General features: G+C 50.7%; 1 protein-coding gene across 2 annotated transcripts in view; it reads left to right on the forward strand.

The window, feature by feature from the left end:
• Positions 1-7,948: 7,948 nt before the first annotated feature.
• The window catches only part of DOCK1 (dedicator of cytokinesis 1), a 540,207-nt gene continuing 535,003 nt past the window's right edge, over positions 7,949-13,152 (forward strand). For both annotated transcript variants that reach the window (XM_025396230.1, XM_025396231.1), the window contains exon 1: positions 7,949-8,097. In XM_025396230.1, coding sequence (XP_025252015.1) covers positions 8,052-8,097 — 46 coding nt within the window. In that variant the 5' untranslated portion in view covers positions 7,949-8,051. The remainder of the gene's footprint in view (positions 8,098-13,152) is intronic.

Consider the following 13,152-nt stretch of genomic DNA (forward strand, 5'->3'; position numbering starts at 1 on the left):
CCAGCACTTTGGGAGGTCGAGGCAGGCGAACCATGAGGTCAGGAATTTGAGACCAGCCTGGCCAATATGGTGAAACCCTGTCTCTACTAAACATACAAAAATTAGCCAGGCATAGTGGCGCGCGCCTGTAGTCCCAGCTACTTGGGAGGCTGAGGCAGGAGAACTGCTTGAACCCAGGAGGTGCAGGTTGCAGTGAGCCGAGATCGCACCACTGGACTCCAGCCTGGGTGACAGATTCCATCTAAAAAAAAAAAAAAAAAAAAAAAAGCCATGTGTGTCTCATGTAACTGAAAAGTCCAGGGAAGCGTGTCTCGTTCCTTCAGGTCCATCAGAAACTCTAAACTGAGTCAATAGATGGGTCCTTGAAGTAAGTGCTGGGCTAAGAACAATGGCTTTCACTGATTACCGGGACCTGGGTCATGAGACAACCCCTAGCAGGCAGTGGGGAGGCTCTGTCCCTCCTGAACTTCTTGGACTGAGAATTGGGGAGGGTGGATGTACTAGTTTCCTGGAGCTTCTACAATAGAATATCACAGACTGGAAGGCTTAAATGACAGAAATTATTTTCTCACAGTTCTGGAGGCTGGAGGTCTGAGAAGTTGCAGGCAGATCTGGCTTCCTCTGAGGCCTCTTTTCCTTGGCTTGCAGATGGCCACCTTCTCCTCACATGGTCTGTATGTGTGTGCAGCCCTGGTGTCTCTAGGTGAGTACAAATTTCCTCTTTTTCATTTGTAGAGACAGGGTCTCACTATGTTGCTCAGGCTGGTCTCAAACTCCTGGCCTCAAGTGATCCTCCCACCTCGGCCTCCTGACGTGCTGGGATTATAGGTACGAGCCACCTTACCCAGCCCTGAATTTCCTCTGCTTGTAATGACATCAATCAAATTGGATTAGTGCTCACTCATTTTACTTTAGTGACCTCTTTCAAGGCCCTATCTCCAAAATACAGTCACACTCTCAGGTACTGGGCATTAGGACTATAACATATGAATTTTTGGGGGACATCATTCAGCCCATAATTGTGGATCCCCAAAGAACAATCAGGATGGTGTTACCAAAAGAGGAGTGAGTGGGGACACACAGTCCCAGTAGACAGCCACTGTAATTCACAGAGCTCAGAAGAGGCAACAGTGAGTGCTCCCAACCAGAGATAGGAAGGATCACTTCTGCCTAAGTTTAAAAGGAAGAAACTGAGAATACCAGAATTTGCTGGCTAGAATAAGTGACCTCAGAGACCATCTACACCAGTCCCACATGACAATCACAGCTCCCATGAATGCACTGGCTCTGGCTTCCTTGGCCTCTGGTTCTTTCCTCATTATGTTCATGGTTTTCTCTATCTCTCTGGTCACATACAGTATATTTATAACACTGTTTTCAGGCCTCTGCTAATTCCATCATCTTTTTCATTTCCGCATTTGTTTCTACTGACTTTTTCCCCTGGTTGGGGGCCATATTTTCTGGCATCTTTGCATGGCTAGTAATTTTTGAATGGATGCTAGACATTGTGATTTTACTTTGTTGTGATTAAACACTGCTGGACTTTGTTTCAGCATGCAGCAAGTAACTTGAGCACAGTTTTATTCTCTTGAGCTGGCTTTTAAGTTTTATTACTTACCAGAGTAGCCTTTGGTTTAAAGCTGTGATCTTTTGGAGGACTCTGCCTGATACCCTCTAGATTGTGAAGTGTTTCCACACTGGCTGGAGGGAACATTGAGTACTGTGTGAGCTTTCCGAATTATTCCAGGCCTGGTACTCTCTGGTGTTCTTTCTGCTGCCAGCCTCATGGAGCTTCACTCCACAGATGCAGAGATCAGCATTCATTCAGAGACTCAGGGTGGCCCTTCTGCAGAACTCTGGTGTTCTCTCTTTGGGTGAGCAGCTCCCTCATCCTGGGTACTCCGACCTGCAAATCCTAGTGACTTGGCTTCTCTGAACTCCATTATCTGTTTCCACCCAGTGAGACTCAGGGTTCAGCTGACTTCTCCCTCCTATGCGCAGCCCAAAGCTGCCTCCAGGAAGGAAGCTGGGCAACTGCAGGGTGCACCTCATTTGTTTCACTCCTTTCTGAGATCACAGTCCTCCACCACCTGATGTCCAGCATCAGAAAACCATTGTTTCACCTAGAGTCCTTACCTGGGCTAAGTTCTGCTGCCATTATTTCATTCAATCTTTAAAACAGCTTAGAAGTCAGACTATCTTACAAATGAGGAAACCTTGCCAGTCAGAATGGCAATTATTAAAAAGTCAAGAAACAGTAGATGCTGGCAAGGCTGTGGAGAAATAGGAATGCTTTTACACTGTTGGTGGGAATGTAAATTAGTTCAACCATTGTGGAAGACAGTGTGATGATTCCTCAAGGATCTAGAACCAAAACATATCATTTGACCTAGCAATCCCATTACTGGGTATATACCCCAAGGAACAGAAATCATTTTACTATAAAGACACATGCACACATGTTTATTGCAGCACTGTTTACAACAGCAAAGACATGAAACCAACCCAAGTGTCCACCAATGGAAGACTGGATACAGAAAATGTGGTACATATACAACACAGAATACTATGCAGCCATGAAAAGGATAAGATCATGTCCTCTGCAGGGACATGGATGAAGCTGGAAACCATCATCCTCAGCAAACCAACACAGGAAGAGAAAGCCAAATACCACATATTCTCACTCATAAGTGGGAGATGAACAATAGGAACGCATGGACACGGCGGGGGCTGGGGGCGGACAACACACATACCAGGACCTGTCAGGGGGTGGGGGCCAAGGGGAGCGAGAGCATTAAGACAAATACCTAATGTATGTGGGGCTTACAACCTAGATGACAGGTGCAGCAAACCACCATGGCACACGTATACCTATGTAACAAACCCGCACATTCTTCACATGTATCCCGGAACTTAAAAAAAAAAAAAAAAAAAGAGGAAACTTAGAGTGGCCAGGTTACTGTCTCAGAGTCAGACAGCTGCCAAGGTCTGGAACACATTTGTTTCTATGAACTCTCCCTGGCACTGTCCTAGACCTTGAGGCCCCGAGGTGGAAGGTCTGAGAGCATCCAGGCTCTAGGGACAAGGCCTTGCAAACAATATCCAGGCCTCCTTTCACTTCAGAATTCTCCTCCTGCAGATGTCCTGGCTCCCAGTTCCAGAGCTCACTTCTTTGTGTACACAGTGTGGGAAGGACTGCTTGGTCTGCATTTACAGTTACCATCACATTTGCCCATAAGGCACTCTGACGCAGCACACAGCAGTCTCTGTTTAACAGCATATTTGCTCGATGAAACTGATTGAAATTTAACATGTAGGGTCTGCCTTAGTGATCTTGTTGGAGAATGCTGAGCAGTGCACCTGCAGAGTGGAGGCAGCATCCAGGCTATTAGAGTGAAGCCAGTCAAGGTGGCTGCTTCTCAAACGGATTTTGCAATCTCAAGCTCCTCCTTCCCCAACTTTGACTTTATTATACAAAAGATTTCAAATATGGAGAAAAAAGTAGAAAGATGAAACACTCATAGACCCATACCTAGATTGAGCAATTTTGCTTCATCTTGTTTATTCCTATAGTGTTTTAAATAACAAATACAATGATGGTTCACTTCTAAATACTCCAGCATGCATCTCTAAAATTTAAGGATCTTTTCCCACCTAACCATGATAACAACTATTATTATACTTAAGAAAATTAAAAAAATACATATTTAACCTAGTAACAGTCCATAGTTCAAACCACCTCTTGCCTTTAACATTTTTTTAAGTGTTGGATAATTAAAAGCAGTTTCCAATCAAGGATAACACAGTACATTTAAATGTTGTATTTCTTACATCTTTTAAAATCTAGAAGAGCTCTTCTCCACTGTCCCCTTCGTGCTCTACAATATTGACTATTGAAAAGACCAGATTACTACCTGAAAGAATATTCTACCCTCCAGCTTTGTTTCAGTGTCTTTTTTTTTGAGATGTAGTTTCATTCTTGTTGCCCATGTTGGAGGGCAACGGCACGATCTCTGCTCACTGCAACCTCGGCCTCCTGGGTTCCAGCGCTTCTCGTGCCTCAGCCTCCCGAGCAGCTGGGACTACAGGTGCCTGCCACCATGTCCAGATTTTTTTTTTAAGTAGAGACGGGGTTTCACCATGTTGGCCAGACTAGTCTTGAACTCCTGACCTCAGGTGATCCACCCGTCTCAGCCTCCCAAAGTGCTTGGAGTACAGGCATGAGCCACTGTGCCTCGCCTGTTTCACTGTTTATTTCTTATGGTGTCACTTGTTCCTCAACCTCCTCTATTTCCTGTAAGCAGGAAGTTGGGTCTAAAGTCTTGAATATATACTTTTGGGCAGGGTGGCATTGTGCATTGTGACCACATGCCTGGTCATCCAGTATGATGCCCAGATCTGCCACTGGATCCAAGAGGCAGTGGGCACAGGCCTCCCTGCAAGACCTTGTTCCTCCCCTTTCAAAGGGTAAGCAATGTGTGGTCAGGCCCCTTTTCCTGCATAAAATCTCCACATCCCTGCCCCATTCTCATCTCTCCCCACCAACTGAGAAACATGCCCCACCGACTCACTGTGCCTTCTGGTACCTCCACCAGGCAAGATTTTGCTGCATTTACCTCCTGAATTTGTAGTGCAAATGTGTGAAATTTTTTTGAATTGAAAAAATTAAAACTATAATTTTCAAGATTTAAAACTGTAATATTAATTATGTTCTTCATGGCTCCGAAGCAAGATTCTGTTGTATCTTGGAGACGGGGGGCCGCTACTCTGAAATCCCAGTGACAGGCAGCACCGAGCAACTGAGAGCCTCAGCATTCTCGGGCTGGTCACACCCACAAGCATGGCACAGACCCAAGTCCTGCAAGATGTCTGGGAGGGCAACTGAGACCTGTGGTCCAGCCACATTGACTCAGGAGGTAAAAATGGCAACAGGCCACAACCTCTGGGGCTCCTGGAATTGGAGGCGAAGCCAGCTCTGAGTTTATGCAACCACAGGACAGTGAGAGAGGGCCATGGACTTGATTTAGAGCCACAAGATGAGACCACTGCCCAAACACCCCAGGGATGCTGACGAATCTTCTCAGAGCTTCCAGGACTATGGCTACAGGTACATCTTGGCCAAACGTGGTCACATGTTGCAATCAAGGGACTGAAGCCACAATCACAAAAACCTGGCCCATGGTCCACCTGGAGTTGTTCTGCTTTGTTTGTTTTTGAGACAGAGTCTCGCTCTGTCACACAGGCAGGAATGCAGTGGTGCGATCTTGGTTCACTGCAACCTCTGCCTCCTGGGTTCAAGCAATTCTCTTGCCTCCCCCTCCTGAGCAGCTGGGACTACAAGTGTGCGCCACCACACCCAGCTAATTTTTGTATTTTCAGTACAGACAGGGTTTCTACTAAAACCCTGGTTGGCCAAGCTGGCCTCGAGCTCCTGACTCAAGTGATCTGCCTGCCTCAGCCTCCCAAAATGCTGGGATTACAAGCATGGGCCACTGTGCCCGGCTCCACCTGGAGTTTTAAGATTCTGATTTATAAATGTATTATATGACGGTCTACCAAAAGTATGCAAATCCTGCCTACACTTATTAATGCATTCAGTGAGTCACCTTTATCTGAGTGCAAGCGGCAACTGTTCTAGAAAATGGGAACCATGAGGTTATCAAAAAACATCTTGCAGGACTTGGGTCTGTGCCATGCTTGTGGGTGTGACCAGCCCGAGAAGTAGGGTGAGATGAGGAAGCACATCTTTACGATGTCTTCCACATGCAGTCACGTCTCCTCTTACAATCCTAAGACTGACCTGTGAGGTTCATATTACAACCCCTAGTTTATATGTAGGAATGTCAGAACCCCAAGGTTTAGAAACAGAATAGCCAGAAACAGGAGGGTGGCCATGCAGCTAGGCATGGCAAGGTCAGGCCTCCCAAGTCTACATGACTCTTAATAAGCTCCTGGCCATTCATTACAGCATGCCATCTCCAATGCAGAATCACACCAACAGAATTGAAACTGCGCATTAAAGAGAAGGCGAGTGTCACCAAAATCTATTTCCCAGGCTTCTTTGCAGAATTCCAAATTCCTAGCACGACCAATAAGGCCCTTCTACATCTTGCAGCCTCAATTTACGTCATTTTCCTGTTGTTCCCTGTGCTTTGGCCATCCTGGCCTTTCCGTGCTCTGAAGGAGTGGTGTTCCTTCCTAAACCAGGGCCTTTGCACGTGCTGTTCCCACTCCAGTTCACCTAGCTGGTTTCCACTTATCCTTAAAGTCTGGGTTTATCTTATCTCCTCAAGGGAGCCCTCACTGCTCTGGAGCAGGTCAGGCCACCATGTCCTTTATCATAGAGCACCCTACTTCTCGTGGACAGCACCTTCACAGATGCTTCTCCTTCAGGGGGTCGGAGTCACCAGGCCACCACCACAGCGCCCGAAGCCTGGAGGTTTCTGATTTCCACAGAAAGCTTCAAGTGCATGCTGTGTGTGAGTGAGCCTGGCCACTTCCTCTGTGGGATTTCAGTTCCTTATCAGTAAAACAGAGCCCGTGGCTTTCCATGAATGTGGGGTTGACTTACCAGAATGCTCAGGTCCCACGTTATCCTCTTGAACGCAACAGGTTCCCTCTAAACCCACGAAAATGGAAAAGCTCCGCTGCCATTCCTGAATGTTTATTTAATCTGCATTCTGGGCGGCCCCTAGGGTAGGTGATGGGCATTCGCCACCCAGGATGGTGCCCCACCTGGTCCTCCCCAGGCCCTGTGGCCATTCTGGCCACCTCCCTGTGGGCTCCCGAGCCCTGCTGTTCAGCACTGTCCCTACCCCACAGAGGTAGGGACCTCTTTTTTCTTACCTTCTTCTTTTTACCTTCGTTCCTCCAATCCCTGATGGCCCCCTAATTTAGTGCAGTTGTCTCTGTGTCTTTGGAGAGAAGACGCCCCATTAGTGTGTCATGAAACCAAATTTACTCCATTTAAAGGGCTGCCTTCATTCGGAGGCTTTGTCCATTTCTTGGTTTTAACCTCTCTTTTCTGAAATTGCAGTAAAAATAAATAGGTGTGTGTTGCTTTAACTTTTCCCTTGGAGAAATCTGAAGCCCCCACCTTTTACTGTCAAGAGAAACACCGGGGCCTGAGAACTCCCATCTTGGGCGAGGATGCCGTTCTTGAGCCCCACGCGTGGCCTGGGCTTTCCTTTCCCGGCTTCTCTCTTCCTCAGATCCTGAGTCCCACAACTATTCTAGCATCAGCTTCTGCAAGCCAAGCCGGGCTGAGGTTTCTGCGACTGCTTCCTCCTGGTCTCTCTGGAAAACTCCACTCATTCAGTACCCAAGCAAGAGGTCATCTGTCGGGAACGCACTCCCTCGGCAGCGCTGTGCCACCTCTTTTCACCCCATTTGAGTGGCCGGCACTTACCTGTGCTGTTACCTGACGCGTCCCTTCCCCCAGCACACTCGGGCAATGGGTAGGCAGGCGCTCAGGTAACACTGGTTGAATGAATGAATGAGCCACGTGCTCAGGAGGGCCCTTCCCAGGGCTTCTGCTGTTTGCTCTGCTCCGGGATTCTCCACCAGGGAGGAATCCGAGTTGGGGACCTCGCACCACCTGGCTCCGGCCTAACCCCGCGCCTTGCAAGCAGCCCGTTTCCTACCCCGCGTAGAAACCCCCCGCCCGTCCCGCCCCACCAAGGGCGCACCCCTCTCACGGTGTGAGCGCCAGCCCCGGGAGCTCCAGGAACTCAGGAGAAACCCGCGGGGGTGCCCGGGTGCGGGGCGCGGGGCTGGGCGCACGGGGACCTATGAAGGGGCGCCCGGCGGCCGCGGGGTCCGCGCCCAGGGTCCGCGCCGAGGGCGGGCGCAGAGCCCGCTGCCGTCCCGCCTCCCGCCGGCGCTCCCGGCCTTTCCCATCCGGCCCGCGACGCTCCGCCCGCCCCGTCCCACATGACGCCGCCTCCGCCGCAAACTTTTTCCTCCCCATCCTGTCGCGGCTCGAAAGGAATGGAAAATGGCGGCCTAGACGCGGAGTTTCCTGCCCGACCCGCGGCGGCTCCGGCGGCACCATGACGCGCTGGGTGCCCACCAAGCGCGAGGAGAAGTACGGCGTGGGTGAGCAGCGCTGCCGCCGCGCCTCTCGCCCCAAGCCCGGGCTCCGGCGGGGCGGGTGTGCCGGGAGCCTGTTGCTGCCGCCCCGAGCGGCTGCCGGGCCAGGGAGAGGCGCTTCCGCCCGCGCCGCCGCCCCGCGCGCAGTGTCCAGCGCCCCCCGCCGCCCCGCGCCCCCGCAGCGTCCGCTCCAGCCCGGGGAATCCGGGTCGGGAACAGGAGGGGGTAGGGTGGGAATGGGGGCGGGTACGTCCCTCCCCAGGGTGTCCCCTCCGACGCCCGCTCCTCGGGACCCCTGCAGCGGAGCCCCCTGAGCTGCTCTCTGCACGGCTGGGCCCGTCAGGGAAGCTCAGGGGTCACTGTCTCGCGGTGGCTTCTGCTGCTTGGATGAACTTGCGTCCCGCGTCCGGGCTCTGGGTGGGCGGGCTCAGGTCGGCGCGGTCAGAGCGGAGAATTCCGCCCTTTCCCGGTGGGGAGGAGCGGGCGCGACCCGGGTGGCCGGCGCCCCTTGCCCCTCGGCGGTCTCGCTGGGGACCGTGTGGGACCTTGGAGAGAAGGCGAGCGGCCGAGCGCCCCTGTGGGCCCGGATCTGGAGACCCGTCCGGGAGAGCGGGGGCCTGTTTTTGCTCCGCGGCTCTTTGTCGCTTCCGAGGGGGGATGGAAGGAGTCGGGTTGCAAGTTTACATTTCGGACCCGAGTGCGCATTCCAGAGAGGGAGGCGTTCCCTTGGGGCACAACAGACGGGTCCGTCCGCTGGGGACCCGCAGCCCGCCGCCCGCCGCCGAGGCCTGCGGACCCCCACCTCCTCCTGACCTGTGCGCCTGGTCTCGGGACCTTGCCGTGGCTGCTCTCCTGCTCTCCGGGGTCCGGGATCTTCCCATTTGGTTTTCGGGCTTGCTTTTCCCCGTCCCACCATCCACAGACATCCTTGACCGCCTGCCTCCTCCAGGCCAGTCGGCCTGACTGGAAAGACCTTTGGTGGCCTCCCATAGCCCACGCTGTGTCCTCCGAGGGCACCGTCTCAGCAGCAGCCCCGCGCCCATTCTGTGCCTGGCCCGTGCTGGGCCTGCACTGGCAGTGACTTGCCCGCCCCTCTGCTGGTGTGATTCGAATCCTGGCCCTCTGACTTTTGGGAAGCGCCCTTGTTCCCGGAGCGCTCTCCTTTCTGTGAACAGTTGCTTCTCTCTGCTGTTAATGACTTACAGTGGGCCCTGACCACGGAGCCAGCTGAACAGTGGTCGTGGGGACAGTGCTGGGACAGCCCTGGGTCCCACCGGGCCTGCACTTAGCTTGTTCCACATGCTGGGAGGCATAGGGGGGGCCTCCTTGCTTCAAGACCATTATGGCTGAGCTTCCTCCCCATCTCCCCATTTTGCAGATGAGGAAACCGAGGCTCAGATACATTCACAAAAGTGCAGGAGAGCTCGTCTGTGTGCAGACTCTGTAACCTGCACCCTGTGCACCACCTAATGGATTCAGTCTGGGGCACTTGGCACGTGCCTTCAGTCTGCATGGGAGGAGGGAGGTTCAAGGTGGAGATTCCAGCTGAGAATGCTTGGGGTGTGGAGACAGTGGGGGTCCTTTGGGGGGTAGTGTGTAAAGGAGAGAGTTGAGGACTGACTTCCAGGGAACTAGCACTAGCACGCAGAGAGAGAGAGAGAGAGAGGAGGAGGAGGAGGAGGTGGATAGTTGGGAGAGGCAGGAGGCTGGCAGAGGAGCAGGCATCCCATAGCCCTGGCCCTGCTGAGGAAGCAACTCAAGCGCCCATGGCAAGGGTGCAGTAATGGCCATTGGGGATGCAGTGGGGGCCATCACTGCTCCCATTCTACAGAGGCAAGGAAGAGGTGGATTGCTTGCCCGAGCTCACATCACTAGTAAGCGGTGCCTCCTGGATGTGAAGTGTGGCCGCCTCAGGTTCAGCTGCTACAGTGTCCTGTGACTGCCTGCAGATGGGCAGGGCTTCTCTTTGGGACACCACATTTTAAGAGACCTTGTTACCCTTCATCTGCCCCCAAAGAGACCTGGGTGGTGTCAGTGAGGATCCTATAGCGTAGCTGGATGGTCTGGAGAAGACTGAAAAGAATGTTCATAGATGGGAGAACGGGTCTCCTTGCTGAGGAGGAGGCTATGGGCCAGAATGGGGCGGTGCCCTTGAGTCTCACACCTTGCAGAAGCTTCACCAGCGCTCATGGTGGTGACGTCTAACATCACACCTCTTGCTAATACTTTGGTTTTAAGAAAACTCCATGTTTGATTAAGAAAAAATACATTTAAAAAAGTTAAGAAAACACAGATAACAGTGTTGGAAAATTTTAAAAGGTGAAAAGTATCTGGGATGGTTTTGCCAGGAAATTCCAGGAAAGATGTGAAGGGCTGAAGGTAGAGGAGAGAGTGGCTGCTGTGCTTCCTCTCACTGAGTGCAGATGACATCTCCCTGGGTAGACGATAATGAGACAGCACCACTCCCTCGGCATCCAGTGCACTTTAACCAGAGTCCCCCATCAGGGAGTGTGGGAGAGGAGCTGAGCATGAGCGCTTTGGGGCCGTCCCAGGCTCCCCACTTGTCTGGAAGTGTGCAGTGGGAGGATTTTAGTGGTTCTCACGGAGGGTGCTGACTGGGAAGGATGTAGGTGCTGGGATGTAGGGATTTACTTCCAGTAGGTGATTGGCTGTTTCCACCTAAGGGAAAATTACTGCAGGACCCCTCCACCACCCTTACCAACGCCAGCATTTTTCGGAGCTTAACAACAGAGCTGTGTTTCCCTGGAGGCGCTCTGGTGGCTCTGTGGGTGGACCACACTTCCACTTTGGCCACTTGGCCCATGAATGAATCACGAGGGGAAAGAAAATGATAAAACTCCATCTCATTTGGAAACATGAATCACAGCTTATTGTTTGCAAGTACTGGGAGTCTGTTAGAAGCATTGTTTGTAAATGAGATACTTCAGTTGTTTATTTTGTAAAATTGGGAAAGGAGTAAACAGCTGATCTGGGGTTCCTTCTGCAAAGGCAGGAAATGCTGGTTCCTGCTGATTCATTCCACTGGGGGCTGCCTGTGAAATTTAAGCAGCACGTGTTTCCCCCTTGGCTTTGAGTTGGTGGGTGATATTTACGGGCCTGGCTTATTAACAGGCGTAAACCTTGACTTAGCTGTCACACTGGCCAGGTGATCTTTTCCCTCACAGCCCAGTAGGCAGTCTTATGTCCCAACATCAATAAAATTATGTTCCTATGGATCCTGTTCCTAAGATGAGGTGAAAAGATGCAGTATGTTCTAGAATCACATGTGAAGACTATGTGCTCACTCACATCTCAGCGATGGTGTTGAAGGCAGAATAATGGTCCCCGAAAAGGTCCATGCCCTAATCCCCAGACTCTGTGAATTTGATACGTTACGTGGCAAAAGGGACTTTGCAGATGTGATTCAGGTCACCTGGAGTTGGTCGTCAGGACCATCCACATGGGCACAGGGAACTTTGGCTGTGAAAGTTATGAAACAGGCAGTCAGAAGAGCCTATGTTGGGAGGCACAGTTGCTGGCCCTGAGTTGTAGGGACTCACTTGCAAGGACCAGAGGGAGGCCTCAGGGAGCTATGGGAGGCCCCTAGCTGATGACCAGCATGGAAACCTCAGTCCTACAGTCACAAAGAATTGGATCCTGCCAACACCCTGAATGAGCTTGGAAACAGATTTCCTCCCAGGGCCTTCTGCTAAGAGCCCAGCCAGCCAATACCTTGATTTTGAGACCCTGAGCCGCTGGGCATGTGACCTGTGGAACTGAGATAATAAATTTGTGTGGTTTTTAAGCTGCTTAGGTTGTAATTTGTTATGGCAGCAGTGGAAAACTAATACAGATGATGGGAGAGAAGCTTGCAGGGTGAGGCTGTCTGCACCCTTGAGATCTGTTACTAAGTTCATTGAAGGTGGTGAACCCAAGTGTGCTCTTCACTTCGGCCACTTCCAGGGTACAGCTCTCAAACGGGATGGGGCATTGGCACTACTCTTCTTCATAATGGGCCCCGGAGCAAATTACTCATACTTTCTTAGGCTTGGTTTTCTCATCTGTGAAGTGGAACTAAGCCTGCTTGCTGCCAAGTTGTGAGGACTCGTCGAGATGATGTTGGCAGAGAATTTAGCACTGTGTTCAAGATATGCCAAGTACTCAGTGAAGCATTGCTTTTATTAACTTTTTATTTAATAAAGCACAAAGTTTAGAAACGTAGCGACAAGTGGCTTCTGTGTGCATTTAACAGGTTGCCGGAAAAATGCCTTTCTTCAAAAGTTGATTTCTTGATGGTACGTTTTACTTTCTAATGGGGTTGGAAGTCACATTTGCTCAGTGTGAGGAACCTGACTTGTATGCGTTCACATTAGCTCTGAGCGGTGATAATTGCTAAGAATTGTGTGATATCCAAATAAATTTGGGAGCGTGGGAGTTGAAAAGAGATCTCTTTTGTTATCTAGAGTAGCAAGCAAGCTGCTACTTTGGGGAAGAAAAATTAGATTTGATCATAAGTAAATAGAAATGCAGGCATTTTCATTCACTGGAGTTGCAGCAAAACCAAATCAGGGCATATTATATTTCTACAAACCTGATTTTACTTTGGAAACATAAAAAATTTAAATTTATTTCTATGCCATTGTTTGCCTAGGATACCAGACATCTGATCAGGATTGTCTTAGCGTGTGTCAGTAGTTCTGTCTCTTGTTCATTTATCACCTCTGTGGATGCAGGTAGTGAAATGGGGAGGAAGAAATAGGCTGTGTGGGTGTCCTTTGCTGGGTGTGGTGCTGGCGCCCCAGGGCCATCGCTGTAGCAAGTGCATGCTTGTACACTGTCCCCACTCTCCTTTCCTCCCTCCCTTTTCCCTTCTTCTCTGTACTTTGTATTTTCAGATGATTGCATTAAACTTTGTATTTTCAGGTAATTATAGCCAAATGTGGGTGTAAAATATAATTCAGAGAGATCATGAGTAGCCATTACTAGTTCCCCCTAAGGTTATGTCTTGTAAAACTGTAGTGCAGCATCACGACTGGGATATTGACATCGATAGTCAAGGTA

Source organism: Theropithecus gelada, chromosome 9, assembly GCF_003255815.1.
Source record: "Theropithecus gelada isolate Dixy chromosome 9, Tgel_1.0, whole genome shotgun sequence".
NCBI classification, from domain to species: Eukaryota; Metazoa; Chordata; class Mammalia; order Primates; family Cercopithecidae; genus Theropithecus; species Theropithecus gelada.